Source organism: Rhodnius prolixus, unplaced genomic scaffold (assembly GCF_049639745.1).
Source record: "Rhodnius prolixus isolate KJV_2025 unplaced genomic scaffold, Rpr scaffold_4, whole genome shotgun sequence".
Classification (NCBI taxonomy): domain Eukaryota; kingdom Metazoa; phylum Arthropoda; class Insecta; order Hemiptera; family Reduviidae; genus Rhodnius; species Rhodnius prolixus.
Genome location: NW_027411614.1, coordinates 1,548,284 through 1,576,195, shown reverse-complemented (window position 1 = coordinate 1,576,195; position 27,912 = coordinate 1,548,284). Strand labels below are relative to the sequence as shown.

The window sequence follows — 27,912 nt, the reverse complement described above, 5'->3', positions numbered from 1 at the left end:
TCCATCTCTACATTGTTAAAATCGTTTCTGATTTATGCATCACCATGTTATTATTTATTTTTTTAAGGTAAAGAATAAATAAAATAAAGTGTCTTAAGATAACTCAGTGGACATTTTTTCATTTCCCTATCTTTCCACTTTCCATGGCACTTGTATGATATTATTCTGAAAAAAAGTGGAAAATTAATAAAACACATGCTTACTTCATCTAGCACAGAATCTCACATTTCAAAAGAATGATTTATATAAGGCACATATCTTTGGTGAAACGTGCTTAAATACATATGTAAGTATGGATTCCTATTGGAAAAATAACTTCTAGGATCTTGACGCCTGTGCGGGTATCCCAGCAAAAACAACTTAAATTGTGGCTTCCTTACTAGTATTTCAGCCCAACTATACGAACTACCCTGAGACCTCTCACAATATCACTCATTCTTCATTCTTCATTTTTCAGACTTATTATGAAATACCCACGCAGAGTGCCAAAAAATTGGTAGCATTAGATATGACTTCTGTTAAATCGACTTTCTTATGTAAATCTTGTAATTTTGGCGAGTAAGAAGGAAACAAACATATGACCCAAAAAACATAAGTAATTTCATAATGCTCTTACAGAACAGAACAAAAGATCTTTCTACATTATTGGCATGCACCTTTAAATAATATAAAAAAGTATCTTTAATTAAATTAGAAAGAATAATTGAATAATGATGAATTTAATAGAATATAAGATAAATTTCAAGCTTACTCTTGAAGAAATTGTGTGATAGATTTTCCTGCTTGAATAGTACAATAATTAACGCAATAAAAATTCAGTTACTTTAGTACCTGTAATGGAAATGAAAAACCGTTTAACATAGGTGTTAGCTCATTGATTTAGAGTAACCCATTTAATTATTACATGCCTTTTCCAACTGGGTGGATCTTTTTCAAAAAATTAACAGATCTGCGCAGAATAAAGTGACTCTTTCGAGCATTGGAGGAGTGTAAGAGTACAATAGTGACTTTGGGAATGGTAATTAATGAAAATAAAACTAAATAAATGAAGAAAACCTGAACCCCGGCTAGCCCTAAAAAAAAAAAAAAATATCCAGATTGATCCTGTGGAACCTTCAAGTACCTAAGCCGCGTCAGTACCAGCAAGGAATGAGGGTTAGTGTATGAAATAAGAAATAGCATCGTAAAAACATATCTATGGAGAAATAGATCCTAAGTTTAACAGACTGCTTAGAGTGTTTAAACTAGCTATCAACAATATTGTATTTTGATCAACTGTCACGTATGCAAGTGAAAGCTGGGTACACATCAGAGAAGTTAAACGGGCTAGAAACATATAGGAGAAGGTACGTTTTGGTAGGGATCTCTGAGTGTGTGGGGCTCCCGTGATTTTCTTCAGAGAGGATGAACTCTGTAAACAACTCTAGATCTACAACAACTTTTATTACCCTCGTTTGGTGGCAGAAAGGTTAAGGAGTGAGTACTGGCCCTAAACCAAATCTTCTGGCTAGGAAGGAACAGAGTTTGAATCACTTAGATGATACGTCTTAGCTAAGAGTTTGAGCATCGTCTGTCCGATGAAACGAAAAGGATGAAGGAGTTAGAGAAAGAGTAGAAAAAAAACAAAACAGGAATAGGTAACTAGGTCAACGGACAGTTGCCATTTTAGACGCTTTTTACGATAAGCAGACACTGAGGGCCAATTCTATTCCCGGGCCCCCTAGGGCAAAAAACAAATTTCGAATGTCTAAATTGGATGAAAAATCTAACAGGAGATTAGTAACTTTCATTACATTGCGATGAAGGGCCTCTTATGATTTGAGCACGTTAAACGTATGTCGGAAGAATGGAATAATAGAATTTTTGTGTACACTTTGGTTGATAGGAGAAAGAAAGGCTAACCTCGAAGAGAGTGGTTGCAGGATATAGAAGTGGCTGGCAGAGTGATGACTGGGCAGATAGCAAGATATGGTTCGACGGTGCCAAATTAAAAAAGAAGGCATTTCTTGGGTTTAAATTCCCCACTAATGTGCCATTTTGGTGCAATGTACGACTTTATTACTTGTAAAATACTGTTACGAATTTCTTATACTAGAAAAATTCCAAAAATGAAGATGAATCAGGAGACTGAAAGTGCCGAAGTGAATTTTACCTCCAATCAAACTATTTTATACGTATTTTTAAATAAAAGAACTTCCGTTTAAGGAAATCTCTTGGGCAACGCAGAAGTTTCAGCCCCTCTAATCAGTAAATGGCAACTTAACATTAGGCCAAATTACATGGTCAGAAAGAAAATTTGTCAATATTGGACTAGCTGCCAATCATTGCGTCAGACAAAATAGTGAGAATATTTTTTTCCCAGAATTCATTATTGCTTATTATTTGGATTTGTTGAGATAATTTTGTTAAAAAATGTTATAACGTTTATGCAACGTTAACATTTTTTTTGTTTATATAAAAAGGACGTACAAGATAAAGTGTTTGTCATTCTTGAAAGGCACACTACCGTTGAAGGAGTAAGAGATAAAAGTGAAATGTATGTCTTGGGGTCCAGAGATGCGCGCGAGAAGATCTCCTAGGATACGGCCGTCAACAAAACTCCCCCTTCTTGAATGAGCAGCCACCCCCGCAGTGTGTATCAGGGGTGGCAGTAGTGCGCCCCCAGTGCCTGTGCCGGTATGACTAGCAGGTGCGGCGCCATCGGAGCCGGCCTGGAGGCTAGGCCAAGGGCCCTCACCGAAACCGATCTGGCTTCACTCTGCTCTATACTGGAAATTTCCACCATGCCAAGGCTGTCCAGGGTGCATCGTTCTTTTAGTAAATCGTCAATGCATCATGTTGCGGTATTTATTTATTTTCTTAAATAATCCATTAAACTGTTGACTTATTTCTTCTAAACGTTTTATCTAGATTTATAAAACTATTTAGATTGTAAATTTATTTGAAAAACATAGCAAATAGAAAATAGCTGTTCATTATTGAAAAACATCTTTACTCTAGTTATTATTATTATATTGTCCAACTTCACAATTAATTGTAGATTATAATTCTTTGTTCGCGGGCCATTACATTGTATCATCATACAGAATTGACACAATCGTCAAGACAATATTCGTAGTATTCAAGATTACAATTTCAAAATACAAGCGGAAACTTTAGATTAACTATGATAAACTAAGGCCATCTTCCAATTACATCAGACGCATATTACACGTTAGACGCAGTTAAAGAACTTTTGTAATTGGTCCAGCAGCATTAAGAGAGGTGAAATTTTACCGCAAAATCAAATAACATCTCTTCAATCCTTATTAGAGCAAGCTTGAACATTTATAAAATTCTATTTCTCTTTAAATTCCAAATTATACCAAACAAATCCCTTCGATTAGCCACAAACTGTTCTTGCTAACATCTTAGTAAAATTTCATTACTGCTATAGAATCTGATTAAATTTCTCGCCAGAGCCAAAATAAATCCAAATCTTTTGTGGACCAAAATGAAAAGAGCTCCTAAAAATTCATCAATTTCATTATTTAATTTTGAACATTTTTATTACAAATTTATGAATTTCCTCAGTGATCATATAGTAGTAGAATTTACACTCACTATTTTTAGCCATACATTTACTTTACTTAAGTGACAATGTAATTCATAAACTTTAGTTCGGTTGTTTGTTTACATCACGCCAAGTCAGATCTTTCGTGCTTACCTTACTCATGAACACTTCATCCATTCAGTATTTCCTACTTACTCTTTACAACTCAGAATGCACACGCACCTCCAGCCATCTGGTTAGCTACATCTATTTGACAACCAAGATCATTAGCCTATAGTTTAGTAATTTAGTATCTATTTTTGTTTAAACTGCTTGTAAATGATTGTTTCAAATACTTTGGATTCAGTTTATTTATTCTTCATTTATCAAACTCATGTATTGAATTATTTTTCCTCTATTTTATTTATTGCTGATGGAAAAAAAACCATCTTATTGACATTCATAGCTACTGATGGCTTCTAATGCCTCTCATTGCCATTATAGTGGAGTATCTTTTCCATCGTTCAGCATTTCAATAGTTGCTCTGCAGCTTCTGACACTTCTTTCTTCTCCGTGTTTTTCACGAGGAAAGCGACATCATGAGCACTGCAGATTCAGGGGCATTTTATGATATAAATTAAAATGTTCTTCTAAGTCAACTAAACGAATTATTATTATCATTATTATTATTATTATTAAAGAGAAAGTCGTTTGTGTGCGCGGTCACACTTTGATTTCTTTTTGCGTCAGTAAACGTTCTCTTAGTGAGGTTCATTAAAATTCAATAGCATCATTCACATTTCACAGACATCATTTTCCTTTACTATTATTTTTATCTTTTACATTAAAACCCGTCATAAGAGGAATTATTTTTAGACAGTTTTTTAGTGTACAGTATGTGAGTACAAAATAAAAAAAATCTAGTGATTTTTTCTGACAACAATAATCGTTGAGATTATTATTTGTTTATTTCTTAAAAATACAAAAACTTAATTTGAAAATATTTGCGTTTTAGCAAAATGTTACACCTGAATTACTAATACCTACAGTACAATAACATTTAAAAGAAAGTTTCCACCGTTCATCAGGAATTCAGAAGAGAGAAGTTTAGGTTTTAGTCTACAGTGTTGGTTTCAGATTAGACCTTAGCCTAGAAAGAATAAAGTAGACATTAAAATTAATAAAAAAAATTAGATTTGCAAGAAAATAAATGTTGCACAGGAGAATGAGAATTGCTCTTCAATAGAGATAATTACTGTTTCTTTAATTTATTCTGTTAGAGTTCATGCAAGTTGTAAAACGAATTCATTAAGAGGAATAACTAAGTTGCACAATTTATTCCATCATTGTAATTGCATTTAAAACACACCCTATTTAATGAAGTAATAGATTTTTTTTTTTCTCTCGCCCACACTTAATAAATTCAAAAAACATTTATCTTTCTCTCTAGAATTTAATAATTTAAATGAGAGATAAGTGAACTGAAGAGCACTCTATAGTTAATAGTTTTTATTTCACATAAATTATGATTGTTTTAATCTGATTAGTTAATATACATTTAAATTACCATTTTAATAAAAGTTTACAAGTTAAAAACTCCAGATTAATTCGAAAAAATAGCTAAAAAAACATTTTAATAAAAAAGGAACAGCATTGTGCTGTGATAAGGGTTAGTTTTCATTAATTTAGATCAGTTAATTATCGTCTATCATATCAATCTTATTTTTAGTTGAGATTATTTCATCTTCAGAGATTAATACATCAAGTTTGTTTTGAGTGATATGACTTCCATCGATAAAAGCTTCTGTCTGTTTATTACTATACTACTACATAGCACCACATCACTCAGACAGCGTGTTGTGAACAGACGGGAGCTTTTCAAGTGGATGTAACAAGAGACAGATGTATGTGTTCACAACAGGTCTTTGTTTGATTTGGTTGAACATCAAATTTTTATGTTAATTCCAATACCTGCCACTCGAACATAAGAATCTCAAAAAGTTGTCTTCTAGATCAATACGGTTGTCAGCACGCCTGATTTACTAGATTGCCAAATCTCATTAACTTAAATGGAATATTAAAAGCATTCACTAAAATACATTTTTTCGAATTTTTGTGGCCCTCCAACATGTATTTCTCAGGTAAAACTGTTTGGAATATTTGATAACTTCTCGCAAATTTTCATGAAATTGTTCAGTGAGAGCAATTTCTGTTTGTGGAGGGAATTAGTAACTTCAGTAATCTCGAGCCTCAGCAAAACACTTTACACAGTACTCACACTCCTAACAATCACACAGACATATATAGGGCATCTAGTTAACATGTACAACTATTTGGATTTAGTCAACGTGCAGGCAAACCCTAGTGCAATCTAATCCAAAGCGTTCAAGCCAAAGGTTGGGTGGCACAGAGAACGGAACTTCCAAGATTTCAGCCGTAGATTAAGAAACCTTTCCTGACTAAAGCGAGTTTAGGAGGGTATTGTGACTACCTAGAAAACCCGCGAAATTATCAGGTGGTGGAAGAGAATGTACTCACTGATATAAAGGGAGAGATGCTCAGGTACCTGGTAGTGGTATTCCCAAGATCTGACGGACACCCTCTCAACGTGGGACTAGAGAGTTAGTACAAGGTATCCCTGAACAACTCTTGGCTACCTAAAACTTCTCCGTTTTTCCTCCTCAGAAACATATGGGGAGCGATGAGGTGAAGGCGTGAGTTGCACCAAGGAGATCCTTCTATATGGGACTTCATTAGAGATTTAGGAAGTTCCCAGGTATTAGAGAGAATTACACCTTTCTGGAATGCTTGGTCTTTAATTTGGAGAGCTTAATTCACAATATCAATGATAGAATGAGTTGGAATTAGCGAGTGGTTATCCCTAACCGCAGTACAGAATAGCCCGTAAAACAAAGAAGAGATTATTACATTTAACACGAAATGTGATGTTTCCTGAATGAAATAAATAAATGCAAACAATATTTTTTATCTCAAGATCTATTTTTAGACATGTTGTTGAACAGCGTATGGTATGAGGGCTTTGAGAACAATGGTGGTTGATTGTCACTTTGGTATATCAACTTTCAACTAGACCAACTTGTGAAGACTCACTTTCCTCTCCTCGACAAGCCTCTAGTTTACATTTCCTCCACTTGTCATCTCTGCTGTTGACCTAGTTCTAAAACTTTGTTTACATACCAGCGCTTAGTTAACCTTAAATAATCGCTCAACTGCTCAACAGGCACGCTAACTTCTCAATTCTCTCAGCTTCTAATTGATTTCTCTTCTTTTTTTTTTCTGGATTACCTTTTTCTCATCAATAAGGGGAGAGGAATTTAAGTTCCAATTAAGCCCCAATCATTGTTCACATTTTTCCTGATCTTTCTAGATAGAAAGTCGAAGTGCATGGTCTGAGGACTTGAAAAAAATATTTTTAGGTAAAAAAAAATGACTAAACACAAACTTAACGCAATTGCTACTGCTCCTTCGACCCCAAACCCGATTTAATGAAATTTTTAGAGGAGTTTCTGCCTGAAAAAAATTTAGAGTATTCAGCGTGTTTTTAAAATTAGTCTCTGGAAGGCCAGAATAAATAATTAGGCCACGTTTTTAAGACAAAGAGTTTACTTTAAACTGTTTTCTTCTGGCAACTGACACTATTTGTGAAGGTATTGCACAAAAAAATTGTATTATTTACATTTTAATTATTCTTCTATAAATAAACAAGTTAATTAGCGTGTTAAAAGTATCTTTCGGTTTCGGTACGCTAGTCAAGCCTTTCTTGTAATCAACTAATTTATTCCAAAATGATTAGAATATACGGGAAACATTGTTTGAATATATCACCCTATATATAAGTATTTTTCTATGTTTTTCATTAATTACAATTAGGGAATCTTTGCATTGTAAGAAACAACAAGGAATATGGGATGTTTAAAAGACACTAAGATTCCCCCAATAGAATCTCGTCACAAGGCCACGGTTTTTTCAAGACCCTTTGGAGTGTTATCTGGAAGCAAGGTGTTGGTGCCAGTGGATTGTGATGAGATTGTATGTTAAGATAGAATTTTGTTGAATAACTTTTAAGCAACTTGTCAGTCGAAAGGGATGTTTAGGTTTGTGTGAATGCTTTGATTGAAGACAAAGTAAAAAGTGTAAACAACGAAGATTTTTAAAGGGATGGATTCTTAGGAGGCTTGGGAGTTTAAGCCTAACAGTTCGTTGACATACGCCCGAACTGGCGCCTGTTGAACTCTTTTCTCTTTCAAGTCGTGCAAAAGAATTACAAGCTAGTCTGTTGCTAAAGCCCAAAGAAGCATTGCCTTTAAGGAATTTGATTGTAGAAGATAGGAGAAAGAGTCAAGAATTTGTGTTGAGTCTCATTTCAGTTTTATGGCCCAATCCAAAATAATTAAAACTTAAAATTAACTTCCTTTTGTTATTTATCTTTCATTGTAATCCAAGTTTTTGTCAGTTACTAGTGAATACATCTCTGAAACTAAATCTGGACTAGTATTTAACTTAATTTTGATGGGTTAGTTGACGAAGCTACGAGATTGACGTTTAATTAGGGAAGCAACTATTGCTGACGGTTGAGACTGTCACCATGCACGCAGGCAGACATCAGTGTTACTTCTGACGATTTGTGAGTTTCTGATGCTTCCATTCCGGACGGATATGTGGTATTCCTTCGTCTGCCACTAAGGCTCTATCCTGTTGACTGTCCTATTATTTTTTTTAAGGAAAGAAAAATTTGAATTTTTATTTTATAGTTTACATTCGCTTTGTATTTGTAAAAGTACACGTAGGAGTTGAATCTTGGTCCCTTACACGCTGGCTCTTACCCCTTCCTCTGACTTGGAACCTTTCTGAAACACACAAATTCGGCTAAGGATTGGTCGATCCTTCTAGGTCCCTCTTGATGGAAAATAAAGTTTAAAAGACTTGGCATTGCATAAACACTTTTAAAATATCTGACAATACCATTGCTTTCTCTTTTTTCATGAAAAAGTAAAACGAAGTATCAAACTATGAGTTACCTGAGAAACGAGTGAAGTTCACTCAGTAAAACTGTAAACAAATATATTTGGATTCCCCTTTACAACCAGCGAGCATATTAATTTAATCCAGCCCCATTATCCAGTTACCTTAGTAAATCCCCTAACTGTAATAGAAACTGAATCCTTAAAAGATCACAATTGTACATCACACTGTCTCTACCAATTATTGACAATCTGCCATTTTATTTATAACTTTATTTTTCGATTCTCAAATTCAGGCAGTATCCTTTATTTTTTAATATTTCTCATTTTCCATTGGAAATTATTTGACAGATGTCAATTCTAAAATGAATATCAGATTAAATGTCCCAAGCTAGCAAAAGTATAAATGAAATATTACCCAATGCTCAAACATCATTTGTATTGTATAATTTTAAGGTCTGGTATCAAATTCATTTTTAAATGTTAATTCTCTTCAACAATTGATCGAAATTGTGTACAACTTCTTTCTTTATCATGTGACTCTGATTTGTATATTCTTATATTTTATAATTTATTTACTTATTAAGTTCTATGATTCATATTTCTTTACGATTGCGAGTAAAACCACGTCTTCCAAACTGATCTGAGGGAATGGTAATTTCCTTGGGCACCTTTACTGCTTACCAGTTCTGTGCATTGTACGTAACTCTTGCATCTTCACTAAAACCGTCCATTCTTACGACACTTCGCACTTACTTCATAAAAATACTTGCATATTTATGCATTATGCATCCTTTTAACCTTATTGCCAAAAAAAATGTTAAGTTCGAAATGCAGTCAAATGAATGTGGATATTTCCAGTTTTTCTTGTATGTTCACATTTGTTTTTTATATTACACAGATCATTCCGTTAAAGAACACTCTTTCCTCAATTAAAAAGGGTATTCTGGCGTTATTTGACAGAATTTTCCTTGTAATGATCTATCAAATTAGACTTATTTCTTCCTTTAACTTGTTTTCAAGAAAACATGAGTGCTTTACACTGTAATGGAATAAAGTGGTTATAACAACATCTTGAGTTAAAAAAAAATCAAATATCGAGTTTAAGGCTGGATCATCAAATAAAGAGCTATTTGAATTGATTTTTTTTTTTACTAAATTATAAAGAAAGCTGAGCTTTGAAACAATCTAGTGTAACATACTCACACGACAATCTCTTTTTTAGTATTCCTGTAAGTGAGATTTTCCTTATTGAGTTGTTTTTTAATTGTCTTGGTTTAGTGCTGGTTGAGACTTCAGGATGTTGGTATCTAAATCAAGGGCTTTAAGTGAAGAGAAGACTGATTCGAAGTAATATATAACCCTGTTGTATAATTGTTCAGTGTTGCACCCACGATGGTAGTTGAAGTCTGCCATGAAAGTATATGAAAAAATAAAATTTTATCAATTATATGCACAACAAATTTAAATGTAATGCTATTATATTTTGCTTAGAAAACTTCAAACGTTTTATAAAATATTGAATAGAAACATGAACCCAGGTGTCTGCATTTTAAACATAATTCTTCAATTGGACCTCCTTTAGAAAAGTTTAGATTCCATAGGATTGTTCAATCAGACTACGATACCACGAGTTAGGGTTTTTTGTGGCACCTTTAGTTTCTTATGTTTTGATCAAACTTGTAAGCCCCCTCCCTCCCAAAAAAGAGTGTGGCATGTTGCTGGCAACGTTAACGTATTTTTTTGTTTTTGTTTTTAAAGTTGCAGGACATAGAGATATCAGATTTAGTTCTAAAATTGCACCAAAATTTTAAGATTCGATTAGAATGCCTGTAAGACAGTCTCAACAAGCCGAATTAAGTCACCTGGAAATTTCAGTCAACCTTAGAAGACAATTTTTCAATTTGTTTTATATTCTAGCAATAAGGAGAAAGTCATGTTAGTGTTTCATATACAGTTTTAAAGTAACTTTGTTCGTACGGTCATAAAAAAAGCAAAATCTTCATCAGAGAAATCAAATGATTTCATTAGCACGACCCTGGTCCCAGATGAGAGAGGCTAGATTGATTGGCAAACATGGCTAGTAATTGGCTAGCTGAATCACAGATTTAATCCAATCTGTGTAGAGAGAGAGAGATAGTCAGCGACTGCCTGGAAGTCACTCTACGTACACAGTTGGCCAGTTAATAATTTGCACGTTTTTTTCTTTTTGAATACCAACTAAATCGGATGATATTAATTCATTAGGATAATCAACAGATTTATCAGGTTAAGTTGCCGAACAATTCCACGATAACAGAACAGAAAATCTAAAGGATCTCGAGTTTTAAAATCAGAAAACTACCTTACGATATTATATTCTTTACGCCACTCTACTTCTAAAACAATAACATCATAATTTAGTAAATTTTGTTTACTTAATATAAATAATTAGTTTATCCACAGCCGGTTAGATAGGAAACACGCCGGTGGCTGCATAGAAGAGAGAGCGTCCAGACTTGGTAGTGTTGGCAAAACATCGGTCCTCCTAATCGATAAACTTACACCTGCAGCGTTACGTCTGTGCGACGTTCTGGTGGACGTAGTGCCGGCGTGATTGTGGTCAAATTAGTGTTCATTGTTAAATTAAAAATGAACTTAAAAATTACAAATTATTAAAATTAATCTTGCAAATATAAATATACAGCACTTAAATGAAAAGGAGGGGATTTTTAAATTGAAATAGTTCTCTAGAACTCCAACTAAAAACCAAAATCGTATATTCCTCTTAAGTTTCTTTCAATTATTTTTTTAAAATTTGTATATTCAATAAATGTTTTATTATAATTTTAGGGTTATGTGATGGATTGTATGTGCAATTTTACTGATTAATCCCCCGAGAACTCGCAATAAGTCTAATGATTGCGGAATTCTTGTGTAAACATTTCTACGCCGTCACTGTTAACGTAATTAACTACTTTATGTACCCTTTTACTTCCTCACTTCTCCTTCTGACGTCATAGACTACAACCAGTCTGTTCACCCACGTTAAAAAAATTAATCTTTTCTTTTTAATTAATCATCCTGCCAACTTTAGCTACTAACCGTTCTACTACCGTGGCGCCTTAGTTGCAAGTAAAATGATACTGTAATATTACAAAAAACTTGAAAAGTATTTCTTATTTTTTATTTTTGCTTTTACGGGACCCCTTAAGGGTTGCAGCCAGGGCATCAGTACATCCCTTGTCTCCTTCTACTACGCTACTAAACTCCGGCATCTTATAGGGGTCTACAGACATGATTACTATTGTTAGGCTACTATTCAGTTTACCTCCACTATATTTAATCAATATCTAAAGCTTCACGGTTGGATAAATACGGCAGGTTATGAACTTGAAGAGGTTAGGACAAAAGATGAATCATTGGGGTATGGAACCGTGTCACAGCGCTAGGTAAAGCTTTTAGGTAATAGAGTAGCTCTCGCTTAGAAATATAATTTAAGACGGAGCCAACAAGACGTCAGACGATAAACTTTGTGGTTGTTCCGTTCAAAAGAGTATTATAAAGTTTATAGTTAACAGGATTAAAAACCACAAGGATAGATGGAGGGACCAATAGCCCAAAAGCGACCACAATAAACTGCCTTCATTTATATTTATTTTTATGATAAAATTATTCTTTTGCGGACATTAACGGGAAATTGTTCTGTGTTTTCTTTACCGTAAAATTCACAAACTTGTGATAGAGTTTGTCATTAATTTTTTCTCTTTATTGTTTCTCTAAATATTTTCCTCATCGTTTTGGGTACAGCTATGGACATCTTAAGATGCTTTGGGCAAAGCTCAAAACTGTAAAATGAACTTACGGGTTTGTCATGGATGGATCTCATCTGTTTCCATCCCTCCCTCGACTTTCATGCATGAACTTAGAAACAAGTTTGCTTTTTTGCATGACTAGTTATGCCCACTGAGCTGGCGAAGTCAGAGTACATCTACTGAAAAACTCTAAAATCAGCTGAGATTTCTTTTACTAATTTTGTGTTTTTTTTAGGTTTTCGGTTAGTTAATCTTAGTTATTAATATTTTAATACTGCAACGTAATTATATGTGACAAATTTCTGTGGAATTTTAATTTGATATTGGATGAGAGTTATTGAAAAGCAACTGGGCAAAGGACCTTTCAATAAGGTTCCATCAATTGACTCCTGGTTTGTTGACGGTATTCCTATTAAAAATAATTTTTCTCCCTCTATGTGTTTCTATTGATTGCTGGCAATATGATATCTAAATCAAGCCAGACAGGGCCGGATTTAGATGAAAAGAGGCCCTAGGCTATTCCACTTATGAGGCCCTTTCACCTCCCATTTTTAAGTTTGTAAATTACATGAGAGATAATAAAATACATCACTACTGTGATATAATATATCAATATGTTAAATGAAGCATGTTGTTATTGGTACTGTTTTTAGAATAGTGTAATTTCAATTTCGCTAACAATTTGAATGTAGGCCCCTCTTGATCTTGAGGCCCTATGCTGAAGCCTAGTTAGCCTATAGGAAAATCCGGCCCTGAAGCCACGTTATGATAGCAAGAATAACTACGCTGCAAACGGGGTAAAAATATTGAAAATATTTTTGTTGATCGTTTTTCAGCATTAGAACAGGAACTGGTCGCTTAAGGGCAAAAATTGGAGTTATTTCAGAGTAACGAAAGGGATTTAAGATTAGCGTTTCAAGTGGCTGAAGAGAAAAAAAACGTTGCCAGCATGTAATAACGATTAATTGATATTTAATTTTATGCGCAAGCTCTATAAAGTTAGCCTAAGGCTTCCGGATACTATATCCATATTACAAGAGCATCTGATTTCAGGAAAGTGTACAGGCGTATTTTCAAAGCACCTTGAACATATTGTAGGCAAGCGTCATCATATTGATGGAATTGAAAACCTACAAAAAAACAATGAGACCAAATCTCAAACAGTTCTCAAACATAAGGCTCAGAAAATCGTAGCAAGAAATGGAAACATCTTGAAGTCTATTTTGAACAAAACAAAATTGCAGTCCATGATGGAAACTAACTTGGTCAATCCATAGAGGCTACACTTTATCATTTTTTGGTCAAGTGCCACCTGCGAATATTGAGTGCCAAATAAATAATTATTTCTAAAAATAAAATAGGAAATACCAACGAGGTAAACATAAAAAACAGCTGCCTTGTAAATATTGAAAGCCTATTAAGTGACATAGTTAATATTTTAGTTCAAGGTCAATCAATATTCATAGTGCTTTATCAGAGAATGATTCCGATTTATTAATTTTTTCCATTGATGTTCTTTCCTCTATTTTCCACGGACAGGTAAACAGTTCAAATGAACGAGAAAACAACTCTTTCTCACTTTACTTTCACTTACTACAATGTCATCTTCCTCTATAAGAGAAAATATAACAATTAGAAGTGCGAACAGGTGTATTTTCAAACTAGAATTCGTAAAAAGACGTTCTGTATCAACTTTTGATGTAACTTAGATAAGAAACTAGCAAAACGAACGAAGTTGATGTTCGGTTTTGGTGCCAAATAAGCATTTCGTTTAGGTGAAAATGAGTTTTGGCAAAAAAAACACCCAAACGGAAATATCTTCATACCGAATTGATTTTTCAGTTTTTAGGATTTGCTTAAAAACAGCACCCAAGATTTATTGCGTATAAAGTTTTCCTTGAAAATGTTTTAAGGAGAGAGTTGGAGTCCGGTTTCCTTTTGAAGTGCTATGTCGATATGATGTACTGTCTCATTTTACGTAAATATAATTTATATCATAGATTTATTTGTCTGAATAAAAATACATCTTTTAGCAAGGAGACTGCCTAGTACATGAACAACAAAATTGAAACCACTACATCCTGGAATGACAAGATAATAACTGCATTATAAAATAATCATAAAAATATAAACTTTAGAAAATAAAAAAAGAACAACTACTTGGCTCAAAGAAGGGTTCAATTAAAATAGAACCAAGAAAAATAATTGAAATCCTAAGTTACAAGAAAACACACAATGAGCGCTCTTACAGCATTGTATAAATATATTTTTTGTTCTCTCCCTCTGAGGAGCTTATAACCTAGAAGATTTACTAATCTGACAGAATTAATTAAGTATTTAGACGGCTACTAATCACGCGAAGGAGGTACTGGCGGGAGGCTGTTCAGATAAAAGTTTTTTTTAAAGATTATCTCGTTTCAGTTGAAAAGTTATTCAATTTTTGACTGGATAAAACTTATATTTTTCACTATTTATTTATAATATGAATATGGGCAATTATCTGCTTCATAGCATGTTTCGAAGCTGACTGTTAGAAGCTTTTCTGCAGGGTAGCGCTACCTATGTGTTTCTAAAGCTTATCCCCATGTTGAACATACATACACACATAAGGCGTGCTATCTAGCGGAAATGAAGAGAACTAAGCTGCTAACTAGAATTTTCAAAAAGGGATTGGGGAGCGCGAAGGAATTTTAACGGATAATCTTCGTGCTCTTTTTGCCCTGAGCGATCTCAGGGAGCCCCACCACCACGTCACGGTAAAGCACAAGGTGGGGTCAAGCCCTGATAGGGCTAGTCGCCTAAAGAGACTAACATACTAATGCAAACCAGATTGCTCGCCACTGTTGAACTAATTTTTTTTATTTTTCTATTTATTTATATGCAATTTAAAATTAACAAAAAGATTATTTAAATTTAGTTCAGATAGAATACTCTTCGAATAGATTTCTTTATAACTCACGTTGTCTACTCAGATAAATGATTTTGTTTTTTCGTGAAAATTGATTTTTCAATTTAGTTGATCGAGGAATCGAATCTCTCAAAACTTCCTCATTAAAACTTAAAGAATTGCGTTTAGAAAAAGTCTATCCCCCCAAATCAGACGTGAATCCAAAAGGAAACCTCAAATTGATATTATTTCAGAAAATACAAAAATTTAAGAGATGAACTTCTTACACATAGACACCTGTCCTATTTGCATTAACATACTCAAATTTGAGCTAAAGTAAAATAATAGTAATTAATAAATCATTGAATAATTATCTAAATTTATGGGTTCTAAACAGGCAGTAAAATATTCAAACCTAATAAATTTATACCCGATTATACTTAAAATTATTTCTTGTCATTTATATGCATAAAGTTCTTATTTAATCATGATTACTACATAATTATGTCATTATTTGTTAAATTTAAATTTTTATTATTTAATTGAATGGGTATGATTATTATTAATATTTTAGGAGGTTAAAATAAATATTTTAAAATTTACGATGTTTTTTGCACGACATCTTTTCCCTTTGATGGAATAAATTATTAAATTTAGGTTATTTACCTAGTTGTTGTGCTAGTATAAATCAATTTATTGATTTACATACTGATATGAGCGTTTTTGATGAAGACATAGATTTTTTTTTTTTAATTCAGCCATCATGCTAGTTGTTCCAATTGATTTGAGTTCAAACTCTAGATTTTCAGTGGTACATTCTCCGTGAATGGATGCTATTACTTATAGTGAATGCTTTTTGAACAGTTGCGTTCCCCAAGGTTCCATCCTAGGTCTTATACCTGTTTATCACCTACATAAATCCTCTACCTCATGTCAACTTTGCCTTGTACGCTGATGACGTAGCCTTATACACGTCATCTTGGAGAATGGACACCATCACCAACAGACTTACTCTTGCAATAGACAGACTTACAAAATTCTGCAGCAAATGGAAAATTAAAATTAATCACGACAAGACAAACGCTACACTCTTCACCAAACGCAGATCCACTCTTAACCGACAAATCAGATGTAATAACACACTCATACCGTGGTCTACCCACGTTAAGTACTCAGGGCTAATTTTAGACAACAAACTGACTTTCACTAAGCAAGCACAGGACAAAGTAAACGCAGGCAAACTGGACTACAAGATTATTATTTCCTCTTCTCTCACCTGTCTCCAAAATGATTGTGACTAACAAACTACTCCTTTACAAAGTAGTGATTAGGCCGATGTTGCTCTACGCCTGCTCCTGCGCCTTGGAGCCTGACTTGTAGTAGCAACATCAAGCAACTTCAGATAACGCAGAACAAATTTCTTAGGCTCGCAACAGACTCTCTCCACGACGACGCACTAGAATTGACTCACTCCACGGAGACTGCGTCCATTATCCCTGGTACACTCCTATATCCCAAAATCGTCTGTTCAAACTCCTTTTCATCCTAGACTGCCATAGCCTCCTACAGATCCTTCTACAACATACAGACACAGAACACTAAAACATATCCTACTCTAACTCTCTACACTAGCTGAAGGTTTTTCCTCTCCTTTTTTCCTTGCATTCCAATCCTCCTCAACTAACTTTTCTCTTACTTCACTTAGTTAAGAAGGTTGAAATGTTTTATACATTTATACTTCTATATTTATTTTATGCATTGTATATATTTATTATAATAAATATTTATTCTATTTTTTATTTGATCAGTATTATTTTTAATTAATTTTGATCATTTGTTTTTCTTTGACAAATTTCCTGTAGCAATTTTCCCCAATTTGAAAATAAATATCCTTTACCATTCTTTGGTGCTTCCTGCGGCAGTAAAGTCCACCTTGAACTTTGGCCTCCACCAACCAAAAAGACTTTTTTTTTTTTTCAGTCTGGCACTCTCGCAACTTCTGCACCCTTTTCCCCTGGTCCATCTATCTCTACCTACATCTCAGATGTCCTTCATTCTCACATTTTGTCCAGCCTAAACTAACCTTAGTATAGCAGTCTCAGGATATAGTATTTTGAATATTTTTTTGAGCTGTTATTCTTTTGCTACAATCCTTGCAATAAGGGCTTCGCAACAGTATTAATAGGTTTGTAGCAAATAAGGAAGATAGAATGATAAGTTTTAGTATTCCAAGAGTAGATAGCAAGGGAGGGAGGTTACAGAAAGGTTATTGTACTGTGGTTTTGGTAAAGGTTCAGCTGCACTAACGAGTTTCCCAGAGTAAGTTGAACATCAAGAAAAGTTCTCCCTCCTCTACAACAAACTGATAAATATATATAAAATAATTTCTGGGGGAAATCCCTTGATAATCCCAACTTTTCCACTGGAAATTGATTAAACCTTTACAGGTTACCCGCGCACTGAAAGATGGGGTTATCAATTTTAGACCATTGGGATTCACTTTCTAGATATTTTATTAGTTTCTACATTTATCACTTTTTTTCGTTAATTTCATATTGAAGCTATTTTTTAAAATAAATTTTATTGTATCCTGAAAAGTTCTACTTTGTAAGCACCTAAAATATTTACTTTTATCTTTACAATGGAGAAAATAATGAAGGTATTTTTTTTCTCCCGCTTATTTGTGGTGCAATGACAACACTGAACTGTAGATGGTACAAACGAGTGGAGAAGTTACTTAGTAGTAACACTCAGAAACAAGCAATTTATTAATATCTCTATAGAGTGTCAAAAGTTCTAGAAGAAAGAAGTTGAGCCAGTGGATTTGCGTCTGACTGCAGATTGAAATGGAGTTTCCTGTATATAAGGTTTTGGCGACTTGGGTGATAAAAGGAAGGTTAAGATCACTAATTACAAACCGGTTAAAGACGTAAAATGGACTGTTTACAATGGATCGAAGTTATTTTAGACTGTAGAGATATAATTCTTTGGAAATTGGTGCTATGGATTTCAAAGTAGAAGTATAAATTTGTATTTTATTGTCAAGTTCGTCAACGGATCTATCGATTTGTTTTGAGTTGTACGTAATTAATTCTAGAATAAATTGCATTTTATTTCCGCTCAGCAGTGTTTTAGTTTCAAAATTTGGAATTGATTTTACGTCAGAAAGAAACCTTTTGAGAAAGCATGAAAACGAAAAAAAATCGAAGAAAGTTTAAATTTATTGTTTCGTTTGCAACGAAAAGAAGACGCCTCAAAATAAGATTTTAATCAAAATCGATCAACCGTAAGTACCATGTTCCACTAAATGGACTTTTTTTAAATTATTTATTTAAGAAAACAGTTCCTACGAGTTTCTTTCAAACTTTGAATAGTGATTGTAAAATCAAATTGTTCAAATTTGATCAAAGCCTACAACTGATATTTGAAACAACTTACTTGGAATAATTGATTAGGGTATTTTTGGGTAAATGTTCTCTAAAGTGCTACTTTCCTATCTCTTGCGTACTGTTATTGAAGATTAAATTCTATTCCCTTCACTGGAAATCCCTTTGATTCAATGCATAGCACTATTTTTCGTAATTAACTCCTATTCTCTTCTATAAATTTCTGTATGTACACACCAATTCAAAATTTTTTTAGAAAAAAAATCGTTTTAAGGTATTACCTTGAGAAGGCTTCTTTGTTAAGGTTATAATTTCAGTAGAATTTTAAATCCATTAAAAGTGAAGCAACATTATTACCAACCTAGATGTAATAAAAAATAAAGAATACAATACGTTTACTAGCAGATAGTGGTAATTACTTTTGGAGGTAAAGAACCGCGATTACCACACTTGATAACTTTGTTTTTATACTAAGGGGGGGGAAGGAAGTATTTATGATGTGGCCCCATGGTAATGACCTCAAAAATTAACTTCAAGCGACATACATCAATGTTCTTTATCTTTTTTAGTTTTATGATCATTATTATTTTTTTAAATTAAACTTATCACTAGTGATAAAAATTATCAAAGCATATATTGTTAGACGTTAATTAACTAAAAACTAATTTTTTTTTACACTTAAAAATATTTCTAAAGTTTTACTTGATTGTAGTGGTATTTACTTTTACTGTAATCTTAGAAGAAGATGAAGAAGTTTACACCGAGAATATAAGTGTTTACTTAACATCGAACAGGTGAGTCCTGCGCCCCCTTCCGTTTCAAGAATAAAGTAACTAAAAAGGCGAACAGGGTTGCAAATAGGGGGCAATTTCGACTGAATATCCATCTTCTAGTCATCTTCTCAGATAAATAGGGCTTACAAGCAGATTGTTCGGAGATTCTTAAAAGATTTGATTGCTGAAACTATGTCTTATTCATCTTGCTGGCCGGGCAGAAATGGGGCCAAAGAGGCGGCGACCGCCTTGCCCAAAAAAGGGTCCTTCCATAATATATTACCAATATTGTGCTACCTCGGGAATAATGGTTAGAAATAAGTCGTAGGAGTTCTGAATATGAATCCTAGGTCAGTGGTAGGCAAACTATTTCATGGTTGGTGTTTCGCCCTAGTTTAAGATCTTAGCAGACCTTTTTTTTAAGGGCTCTTGTAGACTGAGGGAACACATGCGCTGCGTGGGTCTTACTGCAGGTAGATTAAGTTAGTTTTATCAACGCTTGTGGGGCTAAAAGTTTGGATCTTCTGAGAAAAACTGCCTTCAGTAAATTGACTGGAAGTCTTCCATTACTTTTAACAACGAGGGTTGAAGATCACAGAACCAAACTCCTGCTCCACATAATGATTATCAGGAAGACGTTACTCTTCGACTGCGAGTCTGACCTATTAATATAACCTATCTTATTGTTAGTAAGGGTAAGGAGGAGATTTTAGTGCTTGTTTAAGGCTTCTGTATGCTTAGTGCATGGGTAATGTTTTGGAATTGTAAAATTGGAGTTGTGTTTTTATACAAAACAAAAAATGAAATCAAAATCTCTACACCCAGCTGATTTATCTACCTCTGATGGTGGTTGAAATTCCAAAACCCGGTCAGGGATACAGTAAACATGGGTGCTGCAACTGGCGACATCAAAGATATTATCCTGCACTACGAATCTAACCACAATTTCAATGTATCTTATACATATAATCTTCAGCGCTTCATTTCGAGGGAAATTGGATTCATGGTTGGAATAAGACTGAATCGGGGCAAAAAATGGGCATTCTAAAATATCATCCCTGATCCTCCGTGTTAATGATACAAGAAATCAATTGCCTTACAATGTCCACTACATTCCTTTGAGCTTTATCTCCGACAGAATGCTGGTATCCCTGGCTGTATCCTATTCGGGTTTTGTGGTCCAGACGGAGAGTTAGAGAGGAGGAGGATAGACAAAAATTCCTTATTCCTGAGAGTTTGAAGCGATTGCAGCACATGGAACTTCTCAAATACTTTTTAAAGATAAAAACTAGCTGATTTGTGGAAACTAAGCTGATTTAGACGCCATCATTGGGATAAGAAAATCAGAGCTTTTGGAATCCCACCTCCCAAATTAAGAAAATCTATCTAAATCAGTTTTTCTTCAGGTTTCCCCGGATTAAGGTAAAAGTTACCAGAAGAAAATTTTTCTTTCAGTTTTCACAGGTATCCCTTTGATTTTCTAAACAAATGTTGAGTTTGTTTGAAAATTCCATCCAGACGGAATTGCGTACTGTTATGCACTTAAGCCAATAGAAAGCTTTGCTGCTGAACTTAATAAAGAGTAAAAGTATTGTACTAAGTTAGATTATATAATATTGAGTTTAATATTATAAAATTTACATGGCAAGTTATTAATGAAGGGACAAAAAAAATGCGAGCTCAATTATACACAAATAAAATCACGCTACCTTAGACGCCATTCAAGTACCCCTCCGTTTCCGCTAATGGTTGAGTGTTGTTTAATGTAATGTTTTAAAAAGCGGAAGATGAAAAAACAAAAAAAAAAACGATCGGATATACTGAGTGGTTGGAATTTATCAAGACAGCAATGAGATACACAGCCAAGATGGTGGGATGTCGCCTTTAAAAGGAAGTACAACGAACTGGACTTCCTGTAAGCGTCTACACTTACAGCCGGTCTCAAAATGTAGCAACCATTAAATTTACTGAGTATTCCGACATTCTATGGTGTTTTTCTTCTTTGAATTTATTTATTTTATAGCATTTACATGTGAAAATCTTACGTGAAATATAAATGTTTGTAAAGAAAGCTGTTGGTTCAATTTTCTTTGAACTTGGAATTTTTAATGTATACGCGTTGAAAATATGATTAGGTTGGCAGTGCAGGATAATATCTTTGATTTTTTGTTTTTTTTTCCTGTCATAACATGTTTATTGTATCTGTGACCGGTTTAAGGGAGTTGGTTCAGGAGATTTCAACTTCACTTATGCCTTTTATACGTTTCAACGTTGCGATTTGGTTGCCATTGTTTTCCGGGAGATACAGAATTCCATAACCTGTCGTTTCGTGAATGTGAAACATCAAAAACTTATTTTTCTTTTGAAGTATTTATTCGTTTTTACTGAACCAGGAGATGGATTCCGGAAACCTCATATTTTCTTAATGAAAAAAAAAAGAAGCATGCTTTTAAGTTTCTTACTTGGGACTATCCGGAAATAAAGGTAGGAAAATGGAAAAACCTATGGTTTTATAAAAAAAAATATCAGAAGCACCTAGTTTTTAAAATGTTAATAAAAAAATATTCATTATCAAGTGAGTTCCGTAAGTTAATAAAATACTTGAAGCATAATAACGATGTCTTCTAGACTTGCTGGTAATGTGATATATTGTCAACAAAGTTTTCCTGCAAGGGCCAAGAATATGGACGGTCGGGAAGGTTGATGGTATGCTGGACGGACGGTATTTATGCCTTACAATGTCCACTACATTCCTTTGAGCTTTGTGGAGAGCCAAGAGAATGCTGGTGTATCTTATTCGGGTTTTGTGGTCCACAGTTAGGGAGGAGGATAGACAAAAATTCCTTATTCCTTAGAGTTGGTGATATTATTTGAAGGGAATCCAGCATATGGAACTTCTCAAAAGCTCTTTTTTTAAGATAAAAACTAGCTGATTGGTGGAAACTTGGCTGATTTAGACGCCATCATTGGGACACGAAAATCAGAGCTTTTGGAACGCCCCCCCCCCAAATCAGCCAATGGAAAGTGCCACTTCCTTTTTGCTAGATTTTCTCAAAAAAATGGCTCCACCGATTTTTCTTTTTAAACATGGCACATATTTGTTTCATATAACTTCTATTTGAAACACTTTTCACGGAAAAAGGTTTCAATTTAGGGCACTTCTAGGTGAGCGAGTGGTTGAGTTTTCTTGGAAAGTGCAATTGCAGTGAATTTCATCACTTATCACCTATTAAGTATCGATAAATTGAGGTACCTAATTTGCAGTAAGTAATGTTTTCGTGTGTTATGTTCGTACCAAAATTTCTTTTGGTAACTTTAAATGCACTATCTGTCGTACCATTATATTTAACACAATGCCGACCGCACGAATTGCAACTGAATATAGTTGAATCACTGTCTGAATCTTCCAAATTACTCTCTGACTCGCTTGAAATTATTCTACGAGTAGATCTGATGCAGTATCAAGATGTAATTCATTAAAAGCATCTTCAATTTCCTGGGACATTTTATTAAAGTCTTTAAGATAAAAACTAGCTGATTGGTGGAAACTAGGCTGATTTAGACGCCATCATTGGGACACGAAAATCAGAGCTTTTGGAACGCCCCCTCCCAAAATCAGCCAATGGAAAATGCCACTTCCTTTTTGCTAGATTTTCTCAAAAAAATGGCTCCACCGATTACAAAGATAAATTACAAAATAGATATGGAGTTTTTATGCTTAATACAAATTTTGTAAGACTGGAATTGTAGATGACTATGCGATCAACTGTAATTCAATATGGAGTATATTATTTTGAAAATTTCATGGACCGTTTATCGGCATTATTTTTAGCAATATCTCTTTCTTTCTCATCTCCTAATTCTTTTACTCTCTATTATTTAAAAAATATAGTGATAATATATAGCGATCAACGAAGAGAAGCGGGCATCAAAATATATAAGTACTTAATATACTTAAAACCATGTATTCAGTACTCCATTGCATTGCATTGTCAAACAAGGAGATTTCCCCGATCGGTCTTGCACTGACATTTTACAAAACGGAAAGATTTCCCCGAGTGATCGGCAATGTGTTAAGATAGATAACCTTCACTTTCTAAGATTCGCCTCCAACCACGACACCTAATTCGGGAAGTTAAACGTAAAGCCAGCCTGAAAAAGTAAGCAGTAATTACTTAACTTCTGAGGCGCCACGATAGCCGAGCGGTTAAGAGACTAGACCCGCAATGCTATGATGTATTGTTGGTTTAGTGGGTTCGATTCCCGGTCTAGGGCCTTGGTTTTTTATTTAGTGGTTAATAAAAGATATTTACAGTAAAGTAAGTTTGCTAGTCGCTTCCGTCCACTGTCACCTAATTGGTAGTTGGACGTAATGCCTGCCTGAAAAAATAAGCAGTAATTACTTAAGTAGAAGTTAACTTCTGCCGTGATAAAACAAGAAAAGAGACCTCTCTGAATAAGTTAAACTCATTTTATTAGATTAATATTCGCTATAAGTGGAAACAATTGTATGGGAATACGTTCTTCTCCCGAACCAAAGGTTTTATTTATTGTCCTTGTGTGTGTGTGTGTGTTTGATTGCAGTACAGACAGACGGACGCAGTTATGGTACAATAGTTATGGTGGAAGAAATAATAGTATGGTACAATAGAGGTCCCCATGTATTTTACAAGTGGGAGACATCTCCGCTTGTAAAGAATACAACGGACCATAGCGGTACAAATGATATCTTCCCATGAAGTTGTATAATAAGAAGGAACCACGGAAGAAAGTTGTTTTACAGTCAGGAGGTTTTACCGTGGTCAGTCGGTGGAAACTGTAAGAATACAAAGTATTAAACTCAGTGATCTTGATGCTGGGGATAATTAGATAGTATAGCAGATCAGTTAATTATACTTACCACTCATCTATTATTGACTAAAACAAAAATGTATATTTCCAAAGAGAAAAGATAGTCGCCAGTGGTATGGCGTTGGAATTAGTGAAGATGAATCCGAGGCAACTGGCGCTTCAGCCGTGCGAAAGGCATATTGGGTAAGGTTACGCTTGAAAGCTATCTGAACAAGAGGATTGTGATGATACGATTTGTGGAATCTTTTTATAGCGGAATTTTATGAAGATTGGACACAATCAGAACGCCATTGATTTGTACAGCATTGGTGATTTTTGGTGCAGCATTTTGGGATGCTTAACGGGAAGCCCACTTTAACCAGTTTGTAGGCACACATAAGTTGCAGTAAAGTTTGTTACGTTATTACTGTTCATTATTTGTGGTGACTGATTCATAGTTTCAATAGGATGAAAAAATAAACTGCCAGTTTCAGTCATGATATGTGTTTATTGTGCCGGAGCTTTCGACCTAGGGACTGGGTCATCTTCAGGGCTAATTTACATTGTACTATTTTACATCATTAGAGGGTTGGTGTGTCTTCTCCTTGAGTCCATGAGCAGGCAAGACAGAAGATACACCAACCCTTTAATGATGTAAAATAGTACATTGTAAATTAGCCCTGAAGATGGACCTAGTCCCTAGGTCGAAAGCTCGGCTTAATAAAAATATATCATGACTGAAACTGGCAGTATTTCTTCATCTTATTTGTTTCGTTATTTAAGTTTAGTTTCTTGACAGCAAGAGAAATCTTCTTTTAAGTCTTCATTATTTTAATTTTTAAAGATGACAAGTTGTTTATTAATTTTTAAGTAATGGGTAATATTTGGGCCACATAAAGGGATATTGGCTAGCAGTCTCTTAGAAAACTGGGCAAGCAATGCCCTTAGAGTTATCATCAATCGAACTCTCCCTTATAAGGACTACAAGCACGCTCTTCTCCACAAAGAAGTTTTACCTTTTAAAGAATTCTAAAGAACTCTCTTATTCCTAATTGCATTTAGTTCTCGTTTATTTCTTTACATCCTAATTCTAACTATAATTTTTTTTTTTTTGTTAGTACAATAAAGGAGGCTGTGTACATCTAAAAAGGGTTCAAGATAAATAACCTTCCCTACACCACTAAGACGGATTACGGATTTTGCCACCAGAGGCCGCTTATCTTGAATTCATGTGGCAATGGAGTAAATAGAAATTATAGCAAAAGGGTATTCTCTGTTAAATGGGGTGCCTCGCTTGTAATGGTCGCTGTGCTGTATTTAGTTAGGGTAAAAATCTGTTACAAACACATACAAGACTTTGTCTTAAAATAGACTGACTTTTGATTTTGGCATATAATTTGTTTTTCTTCTATAAAAAAAAAAAAAATCTCTTGCAGCCTCTTAAGATGAAAATGATGAGCTAGAGTTCGCCTACGAGTTTCGCTAAACCCATGTAGTCAACTATCTCTGTAGGTCCTATGTGTAATGGTGTGGCTGTTACGAGTATGTCAGTTTAAGAGTGTTGTTCGTGTTGTTAGACTGGGGTTATCCCATAAGGAAGCCAAGATCCCTGAAGAAGTGGCTAGTCCACTTCCCCCCCCCCCTCCTACGGGGTTCTACGTGATGCTGAAACCTATAAAAACTCTATGGATGTATGATGTAATTAGATTATCAGGATGGGTCCTTTGCCTTAAGGCAACCCCAGCCAAAAGAGGCTTATTGTGCCATTCCCTTTTTGGATCTAGTAGATGAAACTCCCCCACTAAGGAGGTGGAGGACTTTCCTTAATAGTTCTTTTTGCGCTACTGTTACCTTTGGTCTCAAAGTTCCAAAGATTTCGTAGCACAATCGAACAGCCTGTTAGAGGCCGTTTCTTCCACTTCCTGACACAATCTGCACAACTGTTCCGAGCTAAAAAGCCCCTCATTGTACAGATGAATATGACCTATATGTATTGGGGTGTTGCTCATGTTCATGTTGTTAGGCTGGGTTACTCATAGGGATGCCAAGTACCCTGAAGAAGTAGCTAATCCTCTTCCTCCTGTCGTAATGACATACTTTACTGTAAATTTCTTTTATTAATCATTAAATAAGATCCAAGGCCTAAGACCGGGAATCGAACTCAGTACTATAAAGACGATTTTTCAGGGGATACGCCTAACTAAACTAGAGCTCAAATTATAGAAGATGCAAAAAGTGGGAAGGTAATATGCATATTTACTGTTACCTAAATTTTCCGATGGTTGACAGACAGATACACAAATTTATTTAATAATATTTTCCTAAATTTTTGAATAAAAAAAAAATAGAGATTTTTCCGCTGAATTTAACGCCCTTGAAACTTAGCTTGCTGGAGTTTTTCTAGAAGAATAAACAGCAGCCCTAGTGTTTGTTGCAGTGCCATTAGGTACACGCTCGGTTACCTTACTGACCTAGACATCACTGGAGCATTAGTTTATTTTATTAACACTTTCTCTCTTTTTTTAAATTCTTGCGGAGGTTGCGATCTCGGGAAATTGAATGTTTCAATTTTCATGGAGAAACTGAATTTTGAGATTTAGCAATTTTTTTTTCGCTCGCTAGATGATTTTTTCAAAAATTAATTACATTTGAGAAGTTTAAGCTGCATTATTACCGAACAGCATTGTGCAAGATAGAACAGGATATTTCAGCCAACAAACAGGTTGTAACATGAATATCTAGGTGGTTTTTGGCCCTTTTTCAAGATTTAAGCTTTGCCTGTTGATCATTTCCCCCCCAGCGATCCATTTCTAGACCTTATGAAGCGACTACGAGTTACCCTATTTTTGGTCAAACTATGTGATAGTACCTGTAATTTTCACTTTTTTTTGTTTTGTATTTACATTATTTTCATATTAAGGCAACCCTGACTGTACTATCGATCACTGTCTTAGATTTTAGTTTGCAGCAATCGAAATTACACTTTTTCTTTTCAAACAATATGGCGATCCCACAACTTTCTATTCTTTTAAATTTTTAATTTCCATATTAGGGCGACTCTAATTGTACCTAGATATATATGACTTCATTAGTGCTAAGTATTACTTATTTCTAAGGCCCCATTTTAGGACACATCAATTTTTGTGGCAATTACAAGTATCACGTACATTCAAAGGCTGTTTACGTTGCAAAATAAGGCAGTGTTAAGGCTATGGCACTAAACGGTTCTTTTACACACTACATTATCTCTTTTTTCTCTTCAAATATTAGACGGATAGGCCACATGGTATATAACCGCAGTAGATCCGAATAAAAGAAAGAGTAATCGCCTACTATTTTTGAATTTTTCAAGGCGTGGCTTAACGTGCAGGAGTCGTGGTCAGCGGTACATATTTTACTACTAAAAGTTTTTGCCAACAAATAAAAAGTGCAGGATTTCGAACTCGGGGATCTGTCCACTTACAAGGCCACGCTTCATAACCACTAGAACCCAGCAACTAGATCCGGATGAAGTATTGGAAAATGATCCCGAGAAAAGTGAGACCATATCTTGGACAAAGCAACAAGTATTTTGCTCTCTTATGTGACTTAAACCCAAAGTTAGACCAACAGACGAATGTGACTTAGATATTTACATACTTAAAAGTGCATAATAATTTGCAACAATCGGGGTAACATACTTTTTGGGCATACTAAAATTTTTGAGTCAACACTAAGGCACATTTTAA

At 34.5% G+C, this 27,912-nt stretch overlaps 1 protein-coding gene and 2 long non-coding RNA genes across 3 annotated transcripts in view; 2 read left to right on the top strand and 1 right to left on the bottom strand.

The window, feature by feature from the left end:
* Window positions 1-2,663: 2,663 nt before the first annotated feature.
* The window catches only part of Dyrk2 (Dual-specificity tyrosine phosphorylation-regulated kinase 2), a 391,634-nt gene continuing 366,385 nt past the window's right edge, over window positions 2,664-27,912 (top strand). Inside the window, exon 1 of the mRNA XM_074130627.1 lies at window positions 2,664-2,843. Coding sequence (XP_073986728.1) covers window positions 2,679-2,843 — 165 coding nt within the window. The 5' untranslated portion in view covers window positions 2,664-2,678. The remainder of the gene's footprint in view (window positions 2,844-27,912) is intronic.
* On the bottom strand, window positions 5,084-12,405 carry LOC141455528 (uncharacterized). The gene is made up of 3 exons (XR_012459328.1): window positions 10,932-12,405; window positions 9,721-9,923; window positions 5,084-9,556 (listed from the first exon to the last, which is right to left on the bottom strand). It is a non-coding gene; the product is annotated as an uncharacterized lncRNA (long non-coding RNA).
* Window positions 12,561-14,033, top strand: LOC141455530 (uncharacterized). Its single transcript, XR_012459329.1, has 3 exons — window positions 12,561-12,700; window positions 13,145-13,259; window positions 13,362-14,033. It is a non-coding gene; the product is annotated as an uncharacterized lncRNA (long non-coding RNA).